At 34.6% G+C, this 21,392-nt stretch overlaps 1 protein-coding gene across 1 annotated transcript in view; it reads right to left on the bottom strand.

Annotated features, from left to right (window-relative positions):
• AKAP9 (A-kinase anchoring protein 9) overlaps positions 1-21,392 on the bottom strand; it is a 118,242-nt gene that overhangs the window by 32,936 nt on the left and 63,914 nt on the right. Inside the window, 6 exon segments of the mRNA XM_074900258.1 lie at positions 1,033-1,245; positions 5,664-5,826; positions 11,077-11,288; positions 18,795-19,000; positions 19,631-19,734; positions 20,274-20,414. Coding sequence (XP_074756359.1) covers positions 1,033-1,245; positions 5,664-5,826; positions 11,077-11,288; positions 18,795-19,000; positions 19,631-19,734; positions 20,274-20,414 — 1,039 coding nt within the window.

Here is a 21,392-nt window from a genome sequence, read left to right as displayed (position 1 = left end):
CATATTTACAGAATTGACTATGCTTAAAGTTGTTATGCATGAAAGTAACTTTAAAATATTTAGAAACCTAAAACGTGTAACAAATAACTAAACTGAAGTCACAGACAAGAATCTCCTTTACTATCAAGTTGGAAACAACAGGTTGCTTTTAAAAGTTCATTGTTACACAAAATGGACGCAGGAAATTGCAAATACGTCTCAAGACGAGTAATTTATAAAATTAGCAACATTATAAATTGCCATAAGCTTTTAGAAATTAAATGGTAATTTCATCCTTACAATGTTACACTGTAACTTTGCACTTGCAATACTTGAAAGATCAGTAAGTCTTAAAAACACCACTATTATGACTTTCTTCCCCTCTCAAACATAAAATATTAATTTAAGTTACCTGTTTAAGGAAGAATTAAAAGATACATTTACTTCATGAAGGTAAACACTTTTTTTGAGTAAGTGGTTAGTCAGATTATATGGACATGGTATTTATCTGAAATTTTCACCATGAGTGTTGCAAGTTTTCATTATTGGTAGATAACAGGCTTTCCTTACCACCCAACTTTGTGCAATTCCAAGCGAGGAATTTGTTATAAAAGTGTATCTTCTGTGTCTAAAATAAGTATGGCCATCATGTGTAGTTCAGTCATGTTCTGTTTTTGTTTCTGTTCTAGCTATGTTTGCTTGTCCCTCTAAAACTCTGGAAAGTATTTAGACCAGTATTTTATCCATAAGTGCTAACTTCAAGATATTCCATCTCTAGTGATAATAAAAGTAGATTTTCCAGGTATCAGGCTTTTACTGGCTTAAAGAACAATTGTGATTGCTCAACACTTCTGAAAATTAAGTCATTTTTTGTTTAAATATAATGAAAATTTACCATGCTAACATTAGACATCAGGTATGAAAAGATCACATTTTGCCCTATCACATTTGTATTAATGATTACAAGGATGGGTGGGGAAGCATTCACCAAGATTATTTATTTTATTTGAAAGTTTAAGAAAATCTCATAGAAAGATTGTGATGAATACATACGCTGCTCTATTGGCCCCGCATCTGCTCTCATGGCGTCCTTCTGTCTGGAGAGTAACTCCTTTTCTTCCTGGATCTGCTGCTGTTCAGCCTCTAACTCCTGCAATTTGTTACCTGTACACAGTAGTTCTTGCTCAAGATGGTCAATTACATCTATTTTTTCCTGGAGTTGTTTTTCCAGAAATGCTTTTTCATCTGCATAACCATCAATGAGGCCTGTAGAACATCAATTTTGGGGCAGATTTAATAGACAATAAAAAACAATTTGAATTTTTTTGTATGGTCAAGTCACTATAGTATTCTCACACGAATGCACATGCATGTTAGATACTGAGCACCTGACAACTTCTACTGCTGTCCTTGTTATTTTTCCATGATGAACAAATTACAGGAAGGATAGCACAAGACCAACTACAGCTCTTAACTTTTCCTCAGTGCAAGACCTCTGGAGCAAATAGGAACTCCAAAGCCAAGGAAAGAGAAGCGTGTAATAGACACAGAAGAAATAAGACATTTCAAATAAATTCAGGTGCCATTTCAAATAAGTTCGGGTGCTATTTTAGGTGCCTCAAGACATTTGACCTCAAACCACAGTTTTTGTAAGATCATGGGTCTCCTGTAGGTCAGGTATAATACAGATGCCTCCAACATCATAAGGTACCAAAACTGGCCACAGGTGTCCATGTTTAGCACCTGAATCTCTCCCAAAAGCCCTGTAACACCTGACATCTAAGAAACAATTCAATTTCTTTATTATTAATGCACAATTTGTAAAGAAGTACAGAACAATTAATGATCTTTTTCACAGAGAATCTGGGACACTACCTTGAGAATATGTCTTGTATGCTTTTATAAATTGCTCCATAGTGAAGTAGTTTATCTAGGAGACTGAGGGGGAGCTCTTTTAGCTTTATGAATGATATTACAGACGTAAGAAATGGCACCATCTTGGGATGATGCAGAAGTTAGCACAAAGCTAAAGACTTAGAAGAAATAGTGAATTTCCTTGAGGGCTGTACAAACTAAACTGAGATCCTGTAATGGTATTGGCTTCAGAAGATTCACATCAGTGCTTTCAGAAATATCTGATCACAGAACACAAAAGATATTTTTACCGAGTAACATAAGGTACTAGATAGGTATATCCCAGACTTCCATGGTAAGGTGTGTTCTGTCATGTTGGATACCAATGGTTTCAAAAGACAAATAGGACATCAGTGATATGATGTCCACTTTCTCAGTTAGACACACATCTATGATATCTCACAGTTCTTCCTACTAAACCCGCAAAAATGTAAGTACTGTTTTTTCAGTATCAAACCATTTTCAATATGAAAGTACTTTGTCAGTATAAATCTATATTTTTTGAGTTAGTATTAAAACGGATTATACCCTGGCTTGAGAATATAAGAAAACTAAAGATGTTTCCATTTGTAGACAAAGTCAAATATCTGTGAGCACTTAGTTCTGTATCAGAGGAAATTGAGTAACAGCGGTCTTCGCATATACAGTCTGAGAAACAGAGGTCTGGTCCTCATGCATATCAATCATGCACTGCCGACCAATCTTTTTTTCCAGACTTGGATTCACAGAGAACATAGCCACAAAGAGGGACTGGATGTTAAAACAAAACCTACTGAACTAGAAATCTCATTAACAGCATTTCAAACATTTCAGACAACACAAATTCTAGTAGTTATCCCACTGTATCAGATGCTGTTCACAATGAGTACTTAGATTAGAAGTTGAGAGGGCATTCCCGGCTAAATGGAGTGCACATCCCCACCAAAAAGGTATGAACAATGAAGAAGCAGTCTGCTAAGATGATGTGTTGTGGTATTTACTCCTGCCTTTTTTTTTTTTTTTAAGAGATGTAATGAAAGTTGTCAAGAGTTCAGTGAACAAATTGGCATTAGTTCTTCTATCACATTAGATAAGTCATATCTGACACCACTAAAACACTAGAAGTTTGAAAATGTCTCAGCTGCAGCAGTTTTTGTGGTAAGAAGGAAAAATGATCAAAAATGACACATTTTATCTCAAGAGAAGACAGAGTACCATCAGATGTATAATGAACTAAGACATTGTTCTGCATACCTATCTAAGAAATTTGATAAAAGAATGTAGTTTGGCTTTGTCAAAGTACGCTCACAACTCAGTTCAATGAGCAGAAGAAATTAAATAGTTTACAGAAATTTTGCTTTGTTATATCAACGCCAAAATAAAATGTCTGCCAAGTCTTATAAATTGATATTGCTATTGCTCTGATTAAAATTAAATCCCAGTTAAAAATTTCTGAAGATTGTTTTCACTTCATATACTTCCAAGTTTTTTTTCCTGGAATAAAAAATAAAATCCAGAGTGAAAAACCTAGCTTCATAACTCTCACTGGATTTTTGTATCTAATATACTTTCTTTGCTAGCAAAAAATAAAAACTTGACTTATCTGTTATATCTCCAAACCAGGCTCTGATGGAATATTTCAAGTATTTAATAAAATTTTACAGGTAGATTTTGCCTTAATTTACATATGGGCAGTCCCATTATCTACAAACTGGCATTTATATAGTAAGAATTTGCAGTTTCTTTCCTGTTATTAGTTTGTTTGCACAAACTAATTTTATAATAGAGGTGCGTTGCTCAAGAGAACCACCTAGTCAATCTTAGAGTTTTTGCTTGTCTGGTGGTAACAGGATAAAAATATGAAAACAAAAATGGGATAATAAGCAGGTCTTGTTTTGTGGGATGTCATCTTCAAATAGTTATGCATGCACTCTTTGCAATAGAGCCCTGCACAAATGCAAATCTATTTATTGTAAATGAAAAGGCAAGCTTGTAGTTCTTAATGGAGAGCCTGACTAAGCCAAAAAGATACAGATCCAGAAGGCAAAGTAACAGAGATAAGTTCACAATAAAAACATTCATTTAATAAATGAGTCTCTAGTGCTTTTTTAAAATGCTACTTGTAGGATTAAAACCTATGCAGACAGCTGACATTATGACAGATTTCTACCTTTAAGTAAAACTTAATACTAAATTCTCTGCTTTGTCCTAATGTATTAGTCTATTTTACTTTATTATTGAAGATTTGTGAATAAATATTCTATCAAGACAAAAATATTATCCAAGAAAAGCAGCAACAGACATAAAAGCTGCTTACATTTTGAAATTCATCAAGACTAAACAGTTTTCTAACTCCATCTGTGCAAGAATATGAATTCTTAGGCCACCTATACTTTGGTGGATGATTTACTCTTTTTTGCATATTAAGATGTTTTCCATGCAAGATTTTACACTCTTAATTTAATATTAAAAAATAGTAATAATGCCTCTTTCAGATTTGATTCTATTCCCTCTGAAATTCATTTTCCTCCTTTATAGTTTTGCTAAAGCTATTGAAATGCTGCAGCTAGTACTGGTGCTGATGACACACAACATTTCTGCTGTGTGAACTGACAGGCTACCAGCTGTCCTTTCACATCATATTTTAGACACATGGCTTAGAAACCTGCACTTAGTTCTTTTCAGGTTATGTGTCCCAGCTATTAATGGTGAATACATGTTTGATTATCAGTCTATGTAAAAAGAAGAGGAACGCTGGCGGAGTAGCATTCTCCACGAGTAACATTTGGCTGTGAAACTTCACACTTCCACTTTGAAACAGAGAAGTCTGCTGAGCTTCTGAACTAACTAAAATATGTCTGCTTACTACTACAGAGATCCTACCTATAGCATAGGTGTTTTTTGCATTTTTTCCAGATGCCAATTACAAACATATAATAGTAGAAATGCTGGGTGGAAATAAAACATTCAGCTATTGAAGCAATAAAGCTACTTCTAAAGAACAAGTTAAGTGTCTGTTAGATTTGAACATATTTTCCTGATGTCAGGAAAGATTAGATTTCCCCTGTTGTAACACCCTACAATTTTTAATTGCTTCCATAATGCAGTTGCAAATATACTTAAAAAAAATAATTTCAAACAGAGTGCAAATTGAAACATATCACCACCATCAAATTCAGGGTGAAGGTTCTACATTACATCTATGTTTGTGTGGAACTAAGTCAAGGTCATGAGGCAGCAGGCACAAACTGAAATACAGGAAACTGCATTTCAACATACAAAAAAATTTTTTTTTTTTTTTCTTTTCCCTCTTTAATGGTGGTCAAACACTGGAAATGGCTTCCCAGAGATGTTGCAGACATTCAAAACCTGACTGGATATAGTCCTGTGCAACCTGCTCTACCCAGCCCCGCTTTGAGCAGGAGGTTGGAATAGATGATCTCCAGAGGTGCCTTCCGGTCTCAACTATTTATGATTCTACAATTCTAAGCTGTTAATATTTAAGCTTGTCTGCACAGAGATGTTATGATGAAATAAATGAATTTTGAGTATAATAACATATATCCAACCTATTATTTTTAATGTCAGACAATAATAAGTGAGACAAAGTTGGGAAACAGAAACAGAGTGACTGATGTGGGCAGGGACCTCTGAAGGTCATCTTGCCCATAACTATCCAGAAAGCTGATAAAAATTCTAAAATTTGCGAAGAAATTGATCTAATTTGCAATTTCTTTACCCAATTAATAGGTGAGTGCAGTATTCAACAACCCATCAAAAAAGCTACTTACTTTCAGCTTTACTAAGCTCCAAAGCCAACTGCTCTCTGGCTTTGGTTTCCTCATTAAGACGCTCTTGTAGTTCTTCCTGATACTTGATAAATTCTGTGGCCTCTTGTTGCTTTTTGAAAGATTCTCGCATGAGTTCTGTCTGAGTAATTTTAGCATGTTCAAGCTGCAATAGGAAAAAAATCACAGAAGTTAGATATACCAATTGTTTTCTCATAAATAACTATACTATTATCCCTATTTAATTAACAGTTGCTTTAAAGTGTGATGAGAAGTCTCACATAATTCACTGGACATTCGATAAGATCTTTACTGAAGACACATTCGCAGACTACTATAGAAGACTGACTCAGTACAAAAGTCTAAGCATATAGGCTTTGTCAGTACAGTGAACTCAATGGGCCACCTGTCTAAATCCGTGTCTTTGTTCCGGTAATTTCTGGTTTATGAGTTTACAGTAGATTCACCTTTATTTACATTTGAGTTTTGTGCTAAATACGAGTAAGCTATCACCCACCATATACTCAGAATGGCTATAAAACACTTCATAAAACTGACACAAGTGGTGCTTCATCTCTTTTTCTTCTTAAGATGAAGATAAATGAGAACATCAGGAAAATGTGACTTTTGTATATATTGCACTTTTCAACCAACAAGATAGTAAGGCAATGCTTCTTGCATCTGTGTCCACCAAACAGAATTATAAAGCATTTTTTTATTCTTCCCTACTTCTCTGATGGGTTAATATTTAATGTGTACTACCACACATGCAGTACAATCTCACTAAGTGCCTATCCTAAACTACTGGAAAACCAGGACTGAAATGCACAGAATTGTATACTTACAGTCCAGTTTAGACATACCCAAAGCAACAATTTCAAAAAGAATTAAAATTAGAATTACAAAAGCCAATAATAAAGAAGGAGCATTACTCTAATGTTAGAAGTTTTGATGACACAAAATGTTCATCTAAGATAACAGCAAACTGGAGTCAATTAACAGAAATATTTCTACTTCTCAACTGTTAACATTTACAGCCTACATCAACCTCTTTGATGGACAATTAAATACAAATTGACAGAGCTGAACCAGGCATGAGTTCTTTGTATGGCTTGTATTCAAAATAAGACAACTTATTTTGAATAAGAACAAAGTCAGAAAATGAAAGAAGACAAAATTCCTGATCCTTTTTTTTTTCTTTCTTTTCCTTTTTAATATTAAGGATATTGGCAGATATTTGTAAGATAGAAACATATGTGGCTTTGCTATGGTTACATGTTCTTTATTTCAAGTTCTTCAAAAAGAAAAGATTTCTCACCATTAAGTTCAAGAGTGTGATTAGCTTGCTTTAAAATCTCAGAAAAATGGGCTAGGAATATTCTGTAGAATATTGCACACAGAATTATCCACTTATAAATAAAATTACACTTTGAAAAGAATATCTGAATAGTCAGAACATTCTTTTTTAGAATACCTGATTTCTACAGCATTCATTTTTAGATGGACACCATTAACATGAACTAGTTATCCTGACAGGACGTTAAAGAAAGGTTTAAATACTGCAGCTGAATATCTGCACTGGTTTGAGATACTTTAAAAATCACAGAGTATTCTTACTTTATTCTTACATTTTGAAGTACTTAATGAAAGACCCATCTCAGATAAAGGAAATATATGATAGGTTTAATGTACATAGACAACCATAAAAATGACTGACTTAAGCGCATCAAATACTCCAACTAAAACTCAGAATAAAAAACGTTCTCCAGCTCTTTTCAAGAACTCAAGGAATTATTAAAAATATCATAGGGCAAAACCAAAAAGAAGCACAACTACGAACATGATTTTTCAAGACAAAAATTTCTTCATGGGATTACTAGAAGCCATTAGCAAGCTCGTGCTAGGTAACATTATTAGTCAGTGCATGAAAGCTATAAAGGAACAATTTAAACTGAATGCAGTCCCGCCCCTCAACGTAAATTATTCACAGTGAGAAAAATGTAATATAATAAGTAACACTGAAGTGCTTTAAAACGAGATCTCAAATCTCTGTAATTCAATACAGTTCTGTGTCTGCTAAATTTTTTTTCTTAGAAATAAACATTGAGAATTGTCTAATTAAAACTCCTCAGTGCCCATCAGAAACTGTCTAAGAAAAAACCTGTCAGCAGTACATAGTAACTTTAACAATAGAGACAAGTTTATATACTTTTCCACTGCATTCTCTTCTACTTAAGTTGGTTTAAAATACCATTTATTTTAAAAACTTTCATACTTACTGAATAGGGAGGTGTAGGCAAGGAGATTTTAGAGACAACTTTTAAAATGTGCCCATTTTTTTTGTGACTGAAGTGGAAAATTGAAGTATTTACAACTACAGAATTACTCTCATCCAAGTGTTCAGGAAAAGGAAAAGGGTATGGTAAAGGCACACGAGATTCAATCTCGTATGTATCTTCCTCTTGGCCTTCAGTCCACAAACCACTAAACAGATTAGATGCCCAGTAAGTACGGTAAGAATCCATTCCAAAAAAAAATCACCGTTGCTGTCTTCTGAACCGTCACGTGGGTATTTGGCACTAGCTAGGCTAGTTTTAACTTCTAACAGGAATTTGTAATGAAGCATGTATATTTAACAGTCTGAATACACATATCAGCACTGTTGGTGACAAATCTACTCAGAATCAGCAGGAAGCCTCAGATCACATTCTCAAATGGAGTAATTCAGAAGCAGATTAATCCAAAAGAGAGAGAGGTGCAAGAAAACTTCATATGGTCACTTCTAAAAATCCTTCTTAGAGAGATTTTATGTGAAAAAGTAACAGAAATCTTCCAATAGCAGCTGGCAGGTAATTTCCAAGGCAAGGAAGCGTAATTTTGTTTTATCTGCACAGGTACACTGCAGCAGACAAACAAGGTAGCAGAACAGAAACTAAAAATTATTCTCCATTACGGCAAATGAAAGAGAAATACAGGTATGTCGTTATTTGCCTTCATTCTTGTTCTTGGAGTTAATTCAACAGGAAGAACTTCTCAAACTCTGCTAGTTTAAAGTCTTCCTGTTAGTATCTCGCAACCAAAAGAGTTCAGGGGAGTGGCCTGATTTATTTACCTATACATAACACCAGCAGGTGGAATTTGAATTGATACACCCACTATATGCCTTGCCTGAAAAGATTCAAACTGCATTTCAGGTCTGAAAACGTGTGTTCAGACAGGTCTCAAATAGTTACTTTGAAGATTTTGCCAGGTTTCTCCCACTCTTTTATTTAAAGAGATGGTTACATCTGTATGCACAACACAACTGATTAAGAGGAAAGGTTAAAATCTTTTCTGCCTTTAATTAGTTTTAGATTATAAAATATCGCAGAGTAGAAAAACCCCGAAGTATTCACCTTCTGAATATTTAAAAATAATTGCCAAGTCACCTACAAACTCTTTGTGTATACAGGAACTCTATATAATCCAGTAAACACACAACAGACATTGCAAAGCAGACAAGCTTGAACACTTGCAAAATAACTCTACAGAACAGCCAGAAAAGATGTCAATATTTATACTTAATACTGTGGGAAAATGTGCAAACATATTAACATTTATTAACTTTAAAAAAACCAGATACAATCATCAGGGATAAATCTGTATTTGTATAATCCATATTAATGAAGAAAATGTGTGTGTATGTGTCTGAGCCAAAACATAACTCTGTTGATGGTTTTGTCAAGGTCTCAGCTACAAAGCTATGAAGGGAAAATAAATTTTCTTCATCAATTGATAATAAATAAAAATAAGCTGCTTAGAATACACTGAGTACTTTCACTGGCATCATGAAAAGTAAATACTTACTGTAAAAATATGAGTTACAAAATTAAAATAATTTAGGGGTATATATAAAACTTCTGCATTTAAAGATGAGCAGTGAAATGTTCAGAAAAAAAGAAGCACCAAGTAGAATACATAATTGACAATACTTTTATAATTGCAGTCTTAATTACTGTAAAACTTTGAAGTTGTTTTTCTATTATTTACTCTTTAAATGCAAGTTTTCCTACAAATGCCTAAATACAGTTCTCTTAAGAACTTCACATATTGCAGTATCTTTTTCATTATTATGTAATGCTAGGCCTTAAGCTGAAAAGACCTCAAAAAGCCAAACATCTCTATTTAACTGAACTCATGCTCAAACCGAAGAGAGCTGTTGCAGAACGAGTTTTGCTTTAGTAAGCCAGATGAGAGTTCACTGAATTTGTATTTATATTACTTTTAACTTTAGTTATTCACAAATTAGTCTTTTATCCTTTTTTTTTTTTAAAAAAAAAAAAGTATCAGCTTCATGTTTGAATTATTTTTCAAAAGCAACAAATACTTAAATGATTAAAACTTCTGAAGTATTAGACAGCTGAATTTTCATATTACTTTCATCACAGATTTTTTTCTCCTTCATTTTCATTAGTTACGATTTACACATTTTACATCTACAGACAAGAAAGCAATAACTTTTTAAGTAGTATCATTACTAGGTCAACTAATAGATGGGTCTGTAGCATAAAACACACACGGTATTCTTTGAATTCTAGTCCCAAATAGCTTCAAGAGTTGACTCTAAAGACTGAGTTCTTCAAGAGAGCTTAAAAAGTTAAGCGAGACACAGAGTATTTACTCTGATACCTTCAAACTGAGATGTACATAATCTAAAAGTAAAGGACATGATGTAAGCAGTCTGATTTGAACTGACTCAGTTAGGTATATGGCTCCCACTTCAATTAACAGAGAAGTACTCCAGAGAGCAACGTCTCACCATGTAAAGTACCCCAACAGCAAACAGAAAGGGGTAGCCATAAACTGCTTCTTTTCTGGAGACTATTCATGAATCACATACCTCACCGTAAATACCAGAAAGCTGGAGTGCAGGCTCCTTTTCTGATAGCAAGGTGGGTATGTGCTTAACTGGCCATGTTTAAATCATAGCTGGAAGAGACAGTAGGAGAGCTCCACCTTTTTGGCCAGTCAATTGACTAACATGTTTGTCAAGAGAACCGGGCACAGTTCCCCTTAATCCTCCCTCTTCACAAGGGCCAGCTCGATGTGCTTGACACCTCCTGTCTCATCTCTGTATTGCAGTAGAATGCAGATGACCCGTACAAGCAATGAAAGAGTGCCCTAGATCGATAAACATGCCCAAAACTCAGGCTTCCTCTGCAGTCCAAAGCAGATCTCTAACACAAACCTAAATTCATCAGTAAAGTCATGCTGAAACAGACTTTTCTGAAGGTAGGCACCTGAAGTATTGTTTCAGCTTTCAAAACAAGCCCACAGGTTTTAGGCTTATGAAAACATGTTCACAAGAAAAATAAAAAAAATAAATTAAAAAATAAAGACTCAAAATTCAAAATGCTTCACTATTAGATCACCCTACCTGATTAGAAGTTTCACTGATAGCTTCCAGAAGCTTTTCAACAGCTGCTTGTAGTCGAGAACTAATATTGAGAACAAGTTCTTCATTTTCAGGATCTATTTCCACTCCACTTTCTGCAAGATGCTGGCTCAGTAGTCCTTCATCTGTTGCTCCTGACCACATGTTAATATCATCATCTCCCATACTACTACCATGATATGAGGAGCAGGACTCTGGAAAAACAATAATTACCTTTTCAGACAGACTCTTAGCACTTCAAAAGATGGAAAACTGTACATCTGAGTTACAATTAGAAAGACAAGTAATAAAATGATTAAAATATTTGTATTAGTCACAAAGACAGAAAGGGAAATATTGAATACTAAAACTTACACAAACAAGATACACAATGTGTTAACTAAAAACAAGCAGAGGAAAAGAGAAAAGGAGATACTAACAGAATATTTTAGACATCCTTTCAGTATGCTTTTGGGATCTGAGACTCATCTTCAAACCTTTGTTACTATCACTAACCCTTACTACTTTGAATAACCTGCAATAATGACTTGCAAGATTGTCTTTAAAATACAACCAGGTCAAAAAACCTCAGACTGTCAGTCCCTGTTTCACCAATGCCCAGCTATGTTAGTGTCCATTAACACAAAATTGTTCAAATTAGTGATTCAAAAGCACAGTCAAGTGAGTAAAGGGAAACACACACAAAATTCAGACAGTTCTCAGGACAAACAGACTATGATACAGAACATCAAAATTCAGCATTATTGAATTGAAAATTGATTAAAATAGGTAGCTGAATATGTCAATTACAGTGCAGAGGGACTGTAACTCTCCCTACTGACAGGTCACCTGGCACCTGCCTACTTCTCAATCTTCTTGATGTCTGATTCAGTTTAAGGGTATTATCCATTCTGTCTGAAAAGCAGGAGACACAAAGTTTGCCTGTGATATTAAACTGATAGCAATTCATCTAGAAAACAGTAAATTTGCTGTGTTTAGAATTCAGGACTGTGTTTAACCAAGACAAGTGAAAGCAAACTCCTGAGATGTTTTAAAATCACACTTTCAGTATGAAATAACAATATAGTAGTACATCATGACAGTAGATAACTTTTGTTGATAGCATCTTTTAAAAAGGAAGAAGAGTTATGTCATTAGGCTGTTAGATTTGAAATGTCAGAAATAATTGCTACTGTGGAAAGTTTTTTAAAATGACAGTTAATTTTAATGAAGTATATTTCTGAAATATATTTAAAATAAAATAAATGTTTGGGTGTGGTTTTGTGGGTTTTTTTTAAAACAGTTAAATGATTTTGCTTAAGGTTTTCTCAAAAAAATACCTTATTTTGGGAAACAGCAGTATGACTAAACAAGTTAAGAACAGTCAATGCCTGTTTAGCAATAAAGTTGCAATACCAGGTTATCTTTGAATTTAAGTTCCTGATTACTCCATGAATTATGACTGCTGAACTTGAACAGTTTGTATAGTTACAGAAACTGAAATGAAATCATAAAAAGTCAATTTTACAAACTGCCTTTAAAAATGCTGTAAGTACTCTTGCCGGATACAATTTCCTTATACTTGCTCTTGCCTCTTAATCAGGCATGCAAATAACACTGGAAATATGAGTCTTCTTGTTGGTGTTGTTTGACCCTAGCAAGAAAGTCAGATTCTAGTCTTCAGGTTAGTTTTTAGTTTTTTTAACAAGTTGTGACATGATTAACCACCTGGTTTACTTACTATACTTCTACACCTGCAAACATACTGATAATAATTTTATTTATTTCACATTTATTTCATTACAGATGCAGCTATTATGTATATAGCCCATATACGACAAACTAATCTCCATCAATTTTGATTTAGAAAGGTTTGGGTTTGTTTTCTTTTATCTTATAGTTGCTAAAGTTTTTTAAATGCAGATGTAATTTTTTTTCTTCTAGTTACATCATTACTGTTTCATATCTCCTTTTAGATATGTGGGATATATGTTTACAAACTCTTTTCACACTCCAAGGGAAAAAACAGAAGCACACTATATGCATGAATGGAATGAATAACCAGATGAAAAGAATATACATTCACATGGCACCTTTCATCTACACAGGATTTCAAAGCGCTTTTGAGTACTGCAGTTTGGAACTTCAGCCACAAACTACTGTAGTGGAGTCACCCTAGCAGTGGCTGGCAGTCATTTTCTGCCAGCACACTAAATATTTGCAATGGGTTTGTACAGCATAAAAGCTTTCCCGTAACATCCTAATATTCCACCCCCCTGCAATGTAAGGAAGGCTGCAAAATGAACAATTTCACAATTTTTATTCAATAGCATTCTGATTTCTCACCACCCAAATGTGGGTTGGCTCTGGGTGTCTCAAAATATCAAGTGATGCAGAAGCTTTAATATCCTCAGAGTAGAAAGGACCTTCATTTAAGATGGACATCCAGCAGCATAAGTATTTCCAAATGCTGTGCCAAAGTACTGGTTAAAGACTTGAGTCGAAGGAAAGCATATTCCCTATTGAGCCACCGACACACTTACTGCACACCTGATGCTCTTTGGAGGCCACTCATCTTAAGTACTGACCAGGTAAGACCCTGCTTAGCTTCAGAGGTCTCACAAAATAAAAGCCCACAGTACAGTAGCACAGCTATAAACAAGATAAAACAATGACATATTAGTTATTGCACAATCTGATTCTTTCTTGACGGAGTATAAATTATCTATGTAATATTCCTGTTTTCCTTCTGAGGCTTAACCCATAATTCATGTCCTATAACCCTTATATTTTAGTAAATAATTTGCTTGAGAGGTACAACTGAACTGCACAATGATGAGTGTATGCCAAATACAAAAATAAACATTATACAAAATAACTGCATAAATGTGCAGACTGACTTCTGACTGCCTGGAAAATTTTATAGAAAAAAACACTGATCCCTGCTTAGAATGTAATCTTTTAAAAGCCAAAAGCCATGTCTGGAATATGTCTCTTACATTAATAGTATCACTAATATTACTACTTCTTCTTGTCAGTGACCAGAACAGTTACAATTTGGCTTCCAAGAACTAATGACAAGACTTTAAACTCCCATTTTGCTGATGTCAGTTCTTCTGTAATTTGCTTCCATTTCTTCTGGGTAAATACAAAATAAACCAATGCTAAAATATAATTTTATTATATGAAAAATCTCAGAACAAAACCTTATAATTTACCTGAAATATAACTATGAAAAATGTGGAAAGAAAAAAAAGAGAGCTATCACCTAAAGTATAATTTGGGACATGGAAACTTTACTACTCTCAAAGATATAAAAGAAAAACCAGAAAGTATCAAATGTACACAAAACCTGCAATAATTCTGTTCATACTGTAAGGTTGGCAACTCAAACAGAAAAATCAGTGGCAAATGATAAATATAGATGCCTGTGTTATCATTTCTTTGAAGTGCCACTTAAGAACAGCAGTTCATTTCAAATGTCTTCCTAACTGCGATGTAGAAATCTCCGTATCTTTTTCCCCTGAAAATGGTCTTAGTACACAGCATCTTAGCACAGCATTTTTCCAGAAGATTTTCAGTGGTGGAAGCTAGAAATGCTGTCAAGTCTTATTAACTGCCCCTGGCAGTTACATGCCTAACCTCCATTTTACTAACCCTTATAACACTGTTCAATCTCCCACTCCAACAAAACTATAATCAAATTCTCTGTCCCTCGTTTATATTTTTAGTCAACACAAAATAATAAATAGAATATTAATGGCCCAAGTAAAAATGTCTTCTCCCTGTGTAAACTCTCTCCTTGTAACAAAAAATTCCAAACAGCAAAGGTTCATATTGTTTCCTTCCCACAAAGCTTGCAGTTCAGCACATCAGATGTCATGGCCCACTAAATCTTAAGAAAAGTGCTTTACTATACAGTGCTTACTCAGAAGTTTCAGATACAGAAGTTGTTTATGAGCTGTCAACTGACATTTACGAAGCAATACATATTTTGCATCATGTAGAGCTAGTATCTCAGTTTACTCTTGAGATTCCACTGAGGAATTAAGGTTAGGGGGTTACAAATCGAAAACAAAAAAATCAGTTTTATGGCATTTCAGCTATTCACTACCTTGTTCCTGCTCCACTGCTCAGAAACAAGAACACATAAAGTATGTAAGTGAGGTTAATGTTCAAGGAATGTCATAACCGGCTTCTCCAGAGGAACCTGCATTACTGCAGTCCCTCAACCAAGGTACAACGTCTGAGGGAGGAGAACAGCAAAGTCTGCTGACTCTGTCACGATGACTCCTGGCCCAAATCTCCAGATATAATTAACTCATAAGATTACTTCATACAAATGCTGTTCACTTCCAGTGATACGTTTTATGACTGAAATTTAAACTTTACTCTCCCTGCTAGAAATAAAATCCTGTTATAGCCAATAATCTAGGCAAGGTCCTGGATAAACCTCTATATGGTCTATAAATCAGGTTGTGGTTATATGTGTGTGACCTTATTGATTCAGCTTTTTTAAACGCTGAAACTCAGCAAAACCAGTAAACCGAGTTTTGCTTGTCAATAAATATGGATTATGTTCAAAAGGTCAGAGAAAATTCATTTTACTGAACACATTTTTTCTGTTTTATTATTAGATTTTTATTGATACAAATGTATACCCACAAATTTCCTAAGTAATTAAAAAGGAAGATTTGTTTGGTTAGGTACTAGATAATACAGTAACATGCACAGGTTAAAATATAAAAGTAATGTCTACCTATTTCTTATTTCCAGAAAACAATGGGGAAAAAATTTTAAAAGCTTATGTCCTCTCAGGCCATTCAGTAGAAGTATAGGAAATTAATAACAACAGTCCTGTTGCTGAAAACACTAATAGAATTTGTCATCTAACTCCATTTGAAAAAGGATCAAATACTTCAGCTGATGAAACAGTACAACTACTACTATGGCTGTCTGACCCCAGTAGCAGAACTATGTACGCATCAAGGATGCTGTTGTATCATTTTGAAAGAGAAAAAAAAAAAAAAAAAAAGAGAGAACCGTGAATACAACCTCAGAGATACATTACAAAGTATACAGTCACCAGTTATAGCCACTGTAAGCTTGGGTCTTCTTTAACCCTCACTTTTTTGTTCGGTTTCTCCTTCTTTTGTAATTGTTTCTGATTGTAAGAAAACATGCAAAAAAAGAATACTGGAATAAACATTTGGTATGTGAACAGCTCTATACCAAGGGGGGCATCACAACAACAGAGAAATTGCTTTATTACAGAAGAGTGAATTCTTACATGCCTCTTAAAAATACACTAACAGGAAACATAAGAGTTAGAACAGTCAACCTTCACCACTACCAGAAGGGAAATAGAGTTCTCTTCTATTGAAGAGAGCACTCTTTCACCACAAGATTTGCCAAAAAATTAACAATACATTCCAATTACAGGGCCTGTTGGGCATTTAGACAGTAGTATTATGAAAGCTAGACATGTGTGTATTATAGCCACCTAAAATACAAAAAAAAGCTACTCTTTTAACTGTGTTTTTCTACATACATGTAATGCAAGCAATCCATATTAAGAACTGTTAATGACAATAATTAGTGACAAATACAAGTATACACATTGTTGTGCAGGAGCAGGCAAAACGCAAATGCATATGTTGTGCATTGTACATGCCCATGCAGAGCAAGCACGTATGAGAGTAGCGAAGGGCAACAATCATGTATTAGCACTTTGTAGATACAGTTATGTATTTAATGTTTGAGAAAAGGGAGCAATATTCTCAGCAAATAAGAATGAGGAAGAAAAGCAACAGTTTGTGTTCTGAGAATAGGCACAATATAACTATGAACTAGGCTCAGCAAATGCACTAGGTAATACCACAATACATGTAACTGTGACAGCATGTAATCACCACCTTCATAACCAGGTGGTATAATCATCACCTTCATAACAAGAACACATTTTTATTTCTTTGGGCAATATATGTTGTGAAAACCCAATGCTTTTTACACACCTTAGACTATAAAATGAGAACACAAATAATAAAAAGAGTATTTATAAGTTGCCGCTTTTAATATAGAGAACTTATTTAAAATTTATTTAAAATACATAAAATTTAAGACTAAAGGAGATGGTGGTAAACTTCGAGTCTGGTCATTGCTCCTTTTACCATCTGGCTAGGAAACTGTAGAAAACAGTCACCAGTGGTTGAAGACACTTACTCTGAGCTGCATTAATATAAGCAAACTCTATTAAATTTTCCACCACAAAGTAAAGTGCAAGAATACTCCATTTTGAAAGAAGTGATTCCTTCAATTATAGTAGCAGATGTTCTCAATCTTTAAGGTCTCCTGGACAAGTATCAAAAATTAAGGCCAAAAGCTTAGTTATTCAATCTAAATTGGGGGTAAAAGGCAAAGACTCAAAAGTCTGAGTTTTCAAAAAACAGTTGTTTCAAACTGTTTCAAAAACCAGTTTCCCTCACAATTACATACAGTGAAACATGCACAAAAGTTATGAGGTTTTCCAATGAAACAGCAGTACTGTCCAGGCATAACACTTTTAACCTGCAAAATTCAAGAACCCTTAGACTGCAGCTGTATACATTTTACCGCGCACAACCTCTTCATTAATGAACTGAAAGAGATGTCACTGCTACAAGTCATACAACCTTTCTTAACTTGCCCCAAGGTTTAATGTGACCTATATTTAAAGTAAAAGGGAATCAATTTTTAATAATCAACATTTTGAATGAAAGAGGTAAAGTTCATCTTCATTTACCATTTGTATTATTACTCTGTAATAGATTCTTTCTTAATAATGTAGTATTCGACTTCCAGTTGTTTTTCTTAGTCACAGTAGTTAGAATTCCAGCCACAACCGGATGAATAATATGTTTTAGGCTGAACTGATTTGTTGCATGTTGCCTCCCCATAAGACCCAGGATGAATGTACACACCCTTATGCCGGTTTCTGTACCATGGGTACCTAAATGACAATACGACAGAGCACCTATTCTTGCTCAAAAGAGAAATGGATGGACATTATCCTAGTACAATCACAGGAAATTAAACAGAGCCTGGGAGAGTTCTTAAGACACTGGTAAGCAATTAAGTACAATGTTAAAGTGCTCCTTTAGGCTTGTGCCAAATAGTACTCCTCCAAACAGCTGATGGGTGAGGCTTGGCAGTTAGAAAGTTCCTGGAACTGTTTCCAAAAGACTGTTTGCATACAACCACCCTCATTAGGAGGCTAAGGAAGTCCACAAGCATATATACAGACTGTCCCCCATGACAGCTGGCCAGAGTGACCAGCAATGTCCCTACATGCATTAAGCGCACTAGCAGAGATACGGTGTTTGACACCAGTTCCCATTCCCCACACATACAGAGGAAGGTGTAAAGTTAGTGCAAGATGCCATGAAGCTATGTTTTGTTCTCTTTACCTCCTTCAACAGGAACATATTTATTTTTGTATTACTCAATTATTTTCTTATTCTGTTGCAGGCTTCACAACAGGACCCTAGACATGAGTCATAACTGACCAGACAACTCGTGAAATATTGTCTCTTAAGCAGAGATGTCATATACATTCAAATGACAAATAATCTTTTTTAAAAAGTTTATTTCTAACTAAAAATTCCAAAACTAAGGTTATGTAAATATATAATAAAACTATGCAAGTGCTACTTGTTACAAATAGAAAACCATGCATGCAGTACCTTTTTCATATCCCACACGGATACAGGGTTTTACTGAGTCCTCTGTCTCTGTGTCCCATCCAGATGGTTTGGAAGGCTGGACTTTCCCAGACCGATCCAGTAACCCAAGAACATGGCGACCGATTGTCTCCTCCATAGCCACAGTTGTCTTCACAACTTCTAAAAGAATCTTCACGAGTTTCTCATTAGCCTTCTGAAAAACATGCCTGCAGGACAGAAACTAATCAGTCTTTTGATTTTCCCCTGCTTTCAAAGTTTTTATCCCTTATACACCCTTGCAACCACGAAGATTTGCAGCTGAAACAGTAAAATTTAGATTTCTTTTTTAAAGACTGTAACCCACACCATACACATCAATACTAAGAGCACATTTGTGTTCAAAGTCAGTTCTTTTTACAAAACATGTAAAAAGTCAAACTATTTATCAATATTTGTACTTTGATCTGAGTATTTTATCTAGTTATTCTTTTAAAACAGAGGTTTACATTTGCCTGGTATTTATTATAAACTTACTCTTTTCTCAAGTGACAATTAAAAAGACTGCCTACACAGACCAAAATGTTACAGAATAGTCAAAAGGTACTATCAAATACAACAATTATATTAATATAAACTTCTTTCATAAATGTACATACAACGGGCATATAAATACACATGGATAAATGATGTATACGATTCTATGTGTCAAATTAAAGATATAGTAAAATAGGTTAAGTTTTGTCTCATCCTCTATGCCATTATCAGTCAGAATAAAGCTTATAAATATAATTAATTTAACAACAAAACAATGATTCTCAACATTTTTAAAAACATTATTTCTTAACAGTTCTAAGCACCTTTCTTTAGAAAGAAGAGCTGAAGATGTTTCATCAGGCTTTCTTCCTCCATCTTCATCCTCAAAGATCTGCTCTCTCACATCATTTTGGTTTTCATTTTCATTCTGAGTAAGTTTTTGCAGAGGGAGAGAAGACAAAAAGGACAGAAATCCTGTCATTGCAGAATCAACATATTCTTCTTATATGCAGTAAATATGAAATTTAAAACCTAAATTAGTTTTGTTAATAAAACTGCAGCAAATTACAAATCAAGAAATACTCTTCCTACATGGAAAAATTAACTAAAACATAAATAAAACCAAAACAGGAAATCCAGGGCAGGGCCTATTAGAAAGAACTTTGTTATACTGATTACACAGTCCTTGTGCTTTCTGTTGGTGTTGCTATAGCAATATGAAAATGTGAGCTTACCTGAGCAAATAGCTATAGTAATAATCCCCACCTTCAAGTTGTTAAACTAGCTTCTGCTTACCTGAAGTAAAAAACTATGTCTACCAGTACCACCTCTTGATTCTTAAACCTGCTCTGTTCAAGCGACACCTTCTTAGGAAAATGTATTACATAAAAAGAGTAGCCAGCAAAAAGAAATCTTACTGGTTTTACATGCTACAGCTGCCAAGAAAGTCCAAAAGTCCATGTTTACCTCTGTTTGTGTGCTGTTGTTTTGTAGCTCACAAAACAGCCTCTCTTTTCCAGGTACAGAATGTTTTTTTAATGATTCCAGTTCTTCTAAAAGCATTCTCTCTCTCTCTGCAACCAGGCTGTCATTCTCCATTGAGACACGCTAAGGAAGAAGTATTATAAAGGCACACACAATTGTTTAAGCTTCTGAATATGTGAGACCTGTCACTTCTAATTTTTTTACACATTTTGCACAATGAAATTTCAGTCCACCTCTTTCAGTGGTTACAAATACATTGAAAGCCTTCTAAAATGTAATACAGCTAATAAATACTTTTGGTATCTTACACCTTTTTTAAGATTTTCATACAATGTTTATGCTCTGCATGAAACACAGCAGTCACAATGCAACCTGGAAGGAATTTCTGGATTATTTCATGTTACAGTACATGTTTTGCAGAAGAAAAACCTCTACACACTCTTGTTTAGAAGAGCTAGAAGCATTCATGGCTCTTAAATGCAATGCATATGTTCCTGTGTGGTTCTAAAGGATAAACGGTCTTGGCATTCAAAACTGGAGAAATGCCAGCAGTATATGTTCTACTTAATGTTTTTTATCAGTTTCAGGGATTTTCAACCCCTGAGGAAAGATGCTGTTGCAAAGTCACAAAGAGGTAAAAGGAGAAAGGATGTATATATTGAAGGGAACGATTATCAGGATAAATGACAGAAAGACACCTACAAAGCAGCTAAGAGAAAGACACCTGACATTGCTGGACAAGACACCTAGGATACAAGTGACTGGCTCTCTAGATTCCTCAGCTACCTGGGCCTGAACTTAAACAGAACAGAGCCAGGTTTGGATAAGGTCTGAAAGAATCTACGGCTATACTCCACAGTAAAAGCAAAGAATTTTAGAATTCACTCATTACTATTTCCATGTGCGTTTCTGTAATGTTACATTGTTGAAATTAAAACAGGGCAAGATAAATTCTTCTGGATTCTGTTTACTTTATCTTTCAAGGGAAGGAATCCTTGAAGACAAGTCTATAAATGACATTAATTATTAAGATAAATTAATGAGTTTCATTAGCATACATATTCTTTGAATAGATGGAAAGTGACAGCAAGTTAAATTTAA

Source organism: Athene noctua, chromosome 2 (genome assembly GCF_965140245.1).
Source record: "Athene noctua chromosome 2, bAthNoc1.hap1.1, whole genome shotgun sequence".
In the NCBI taxonomy this organism is placed as follows: domain Eukaryota; kingdom Metazoa; phylum Chordata; class Aves; order Strigiformes; family Strigidae; genus Athene; species Athene noctua.
The sequence above is the reverse complement of the archived record's forward strand: the minus strand, read 5'-3'. Positions and strand labels throughout refer to the sequence as shown.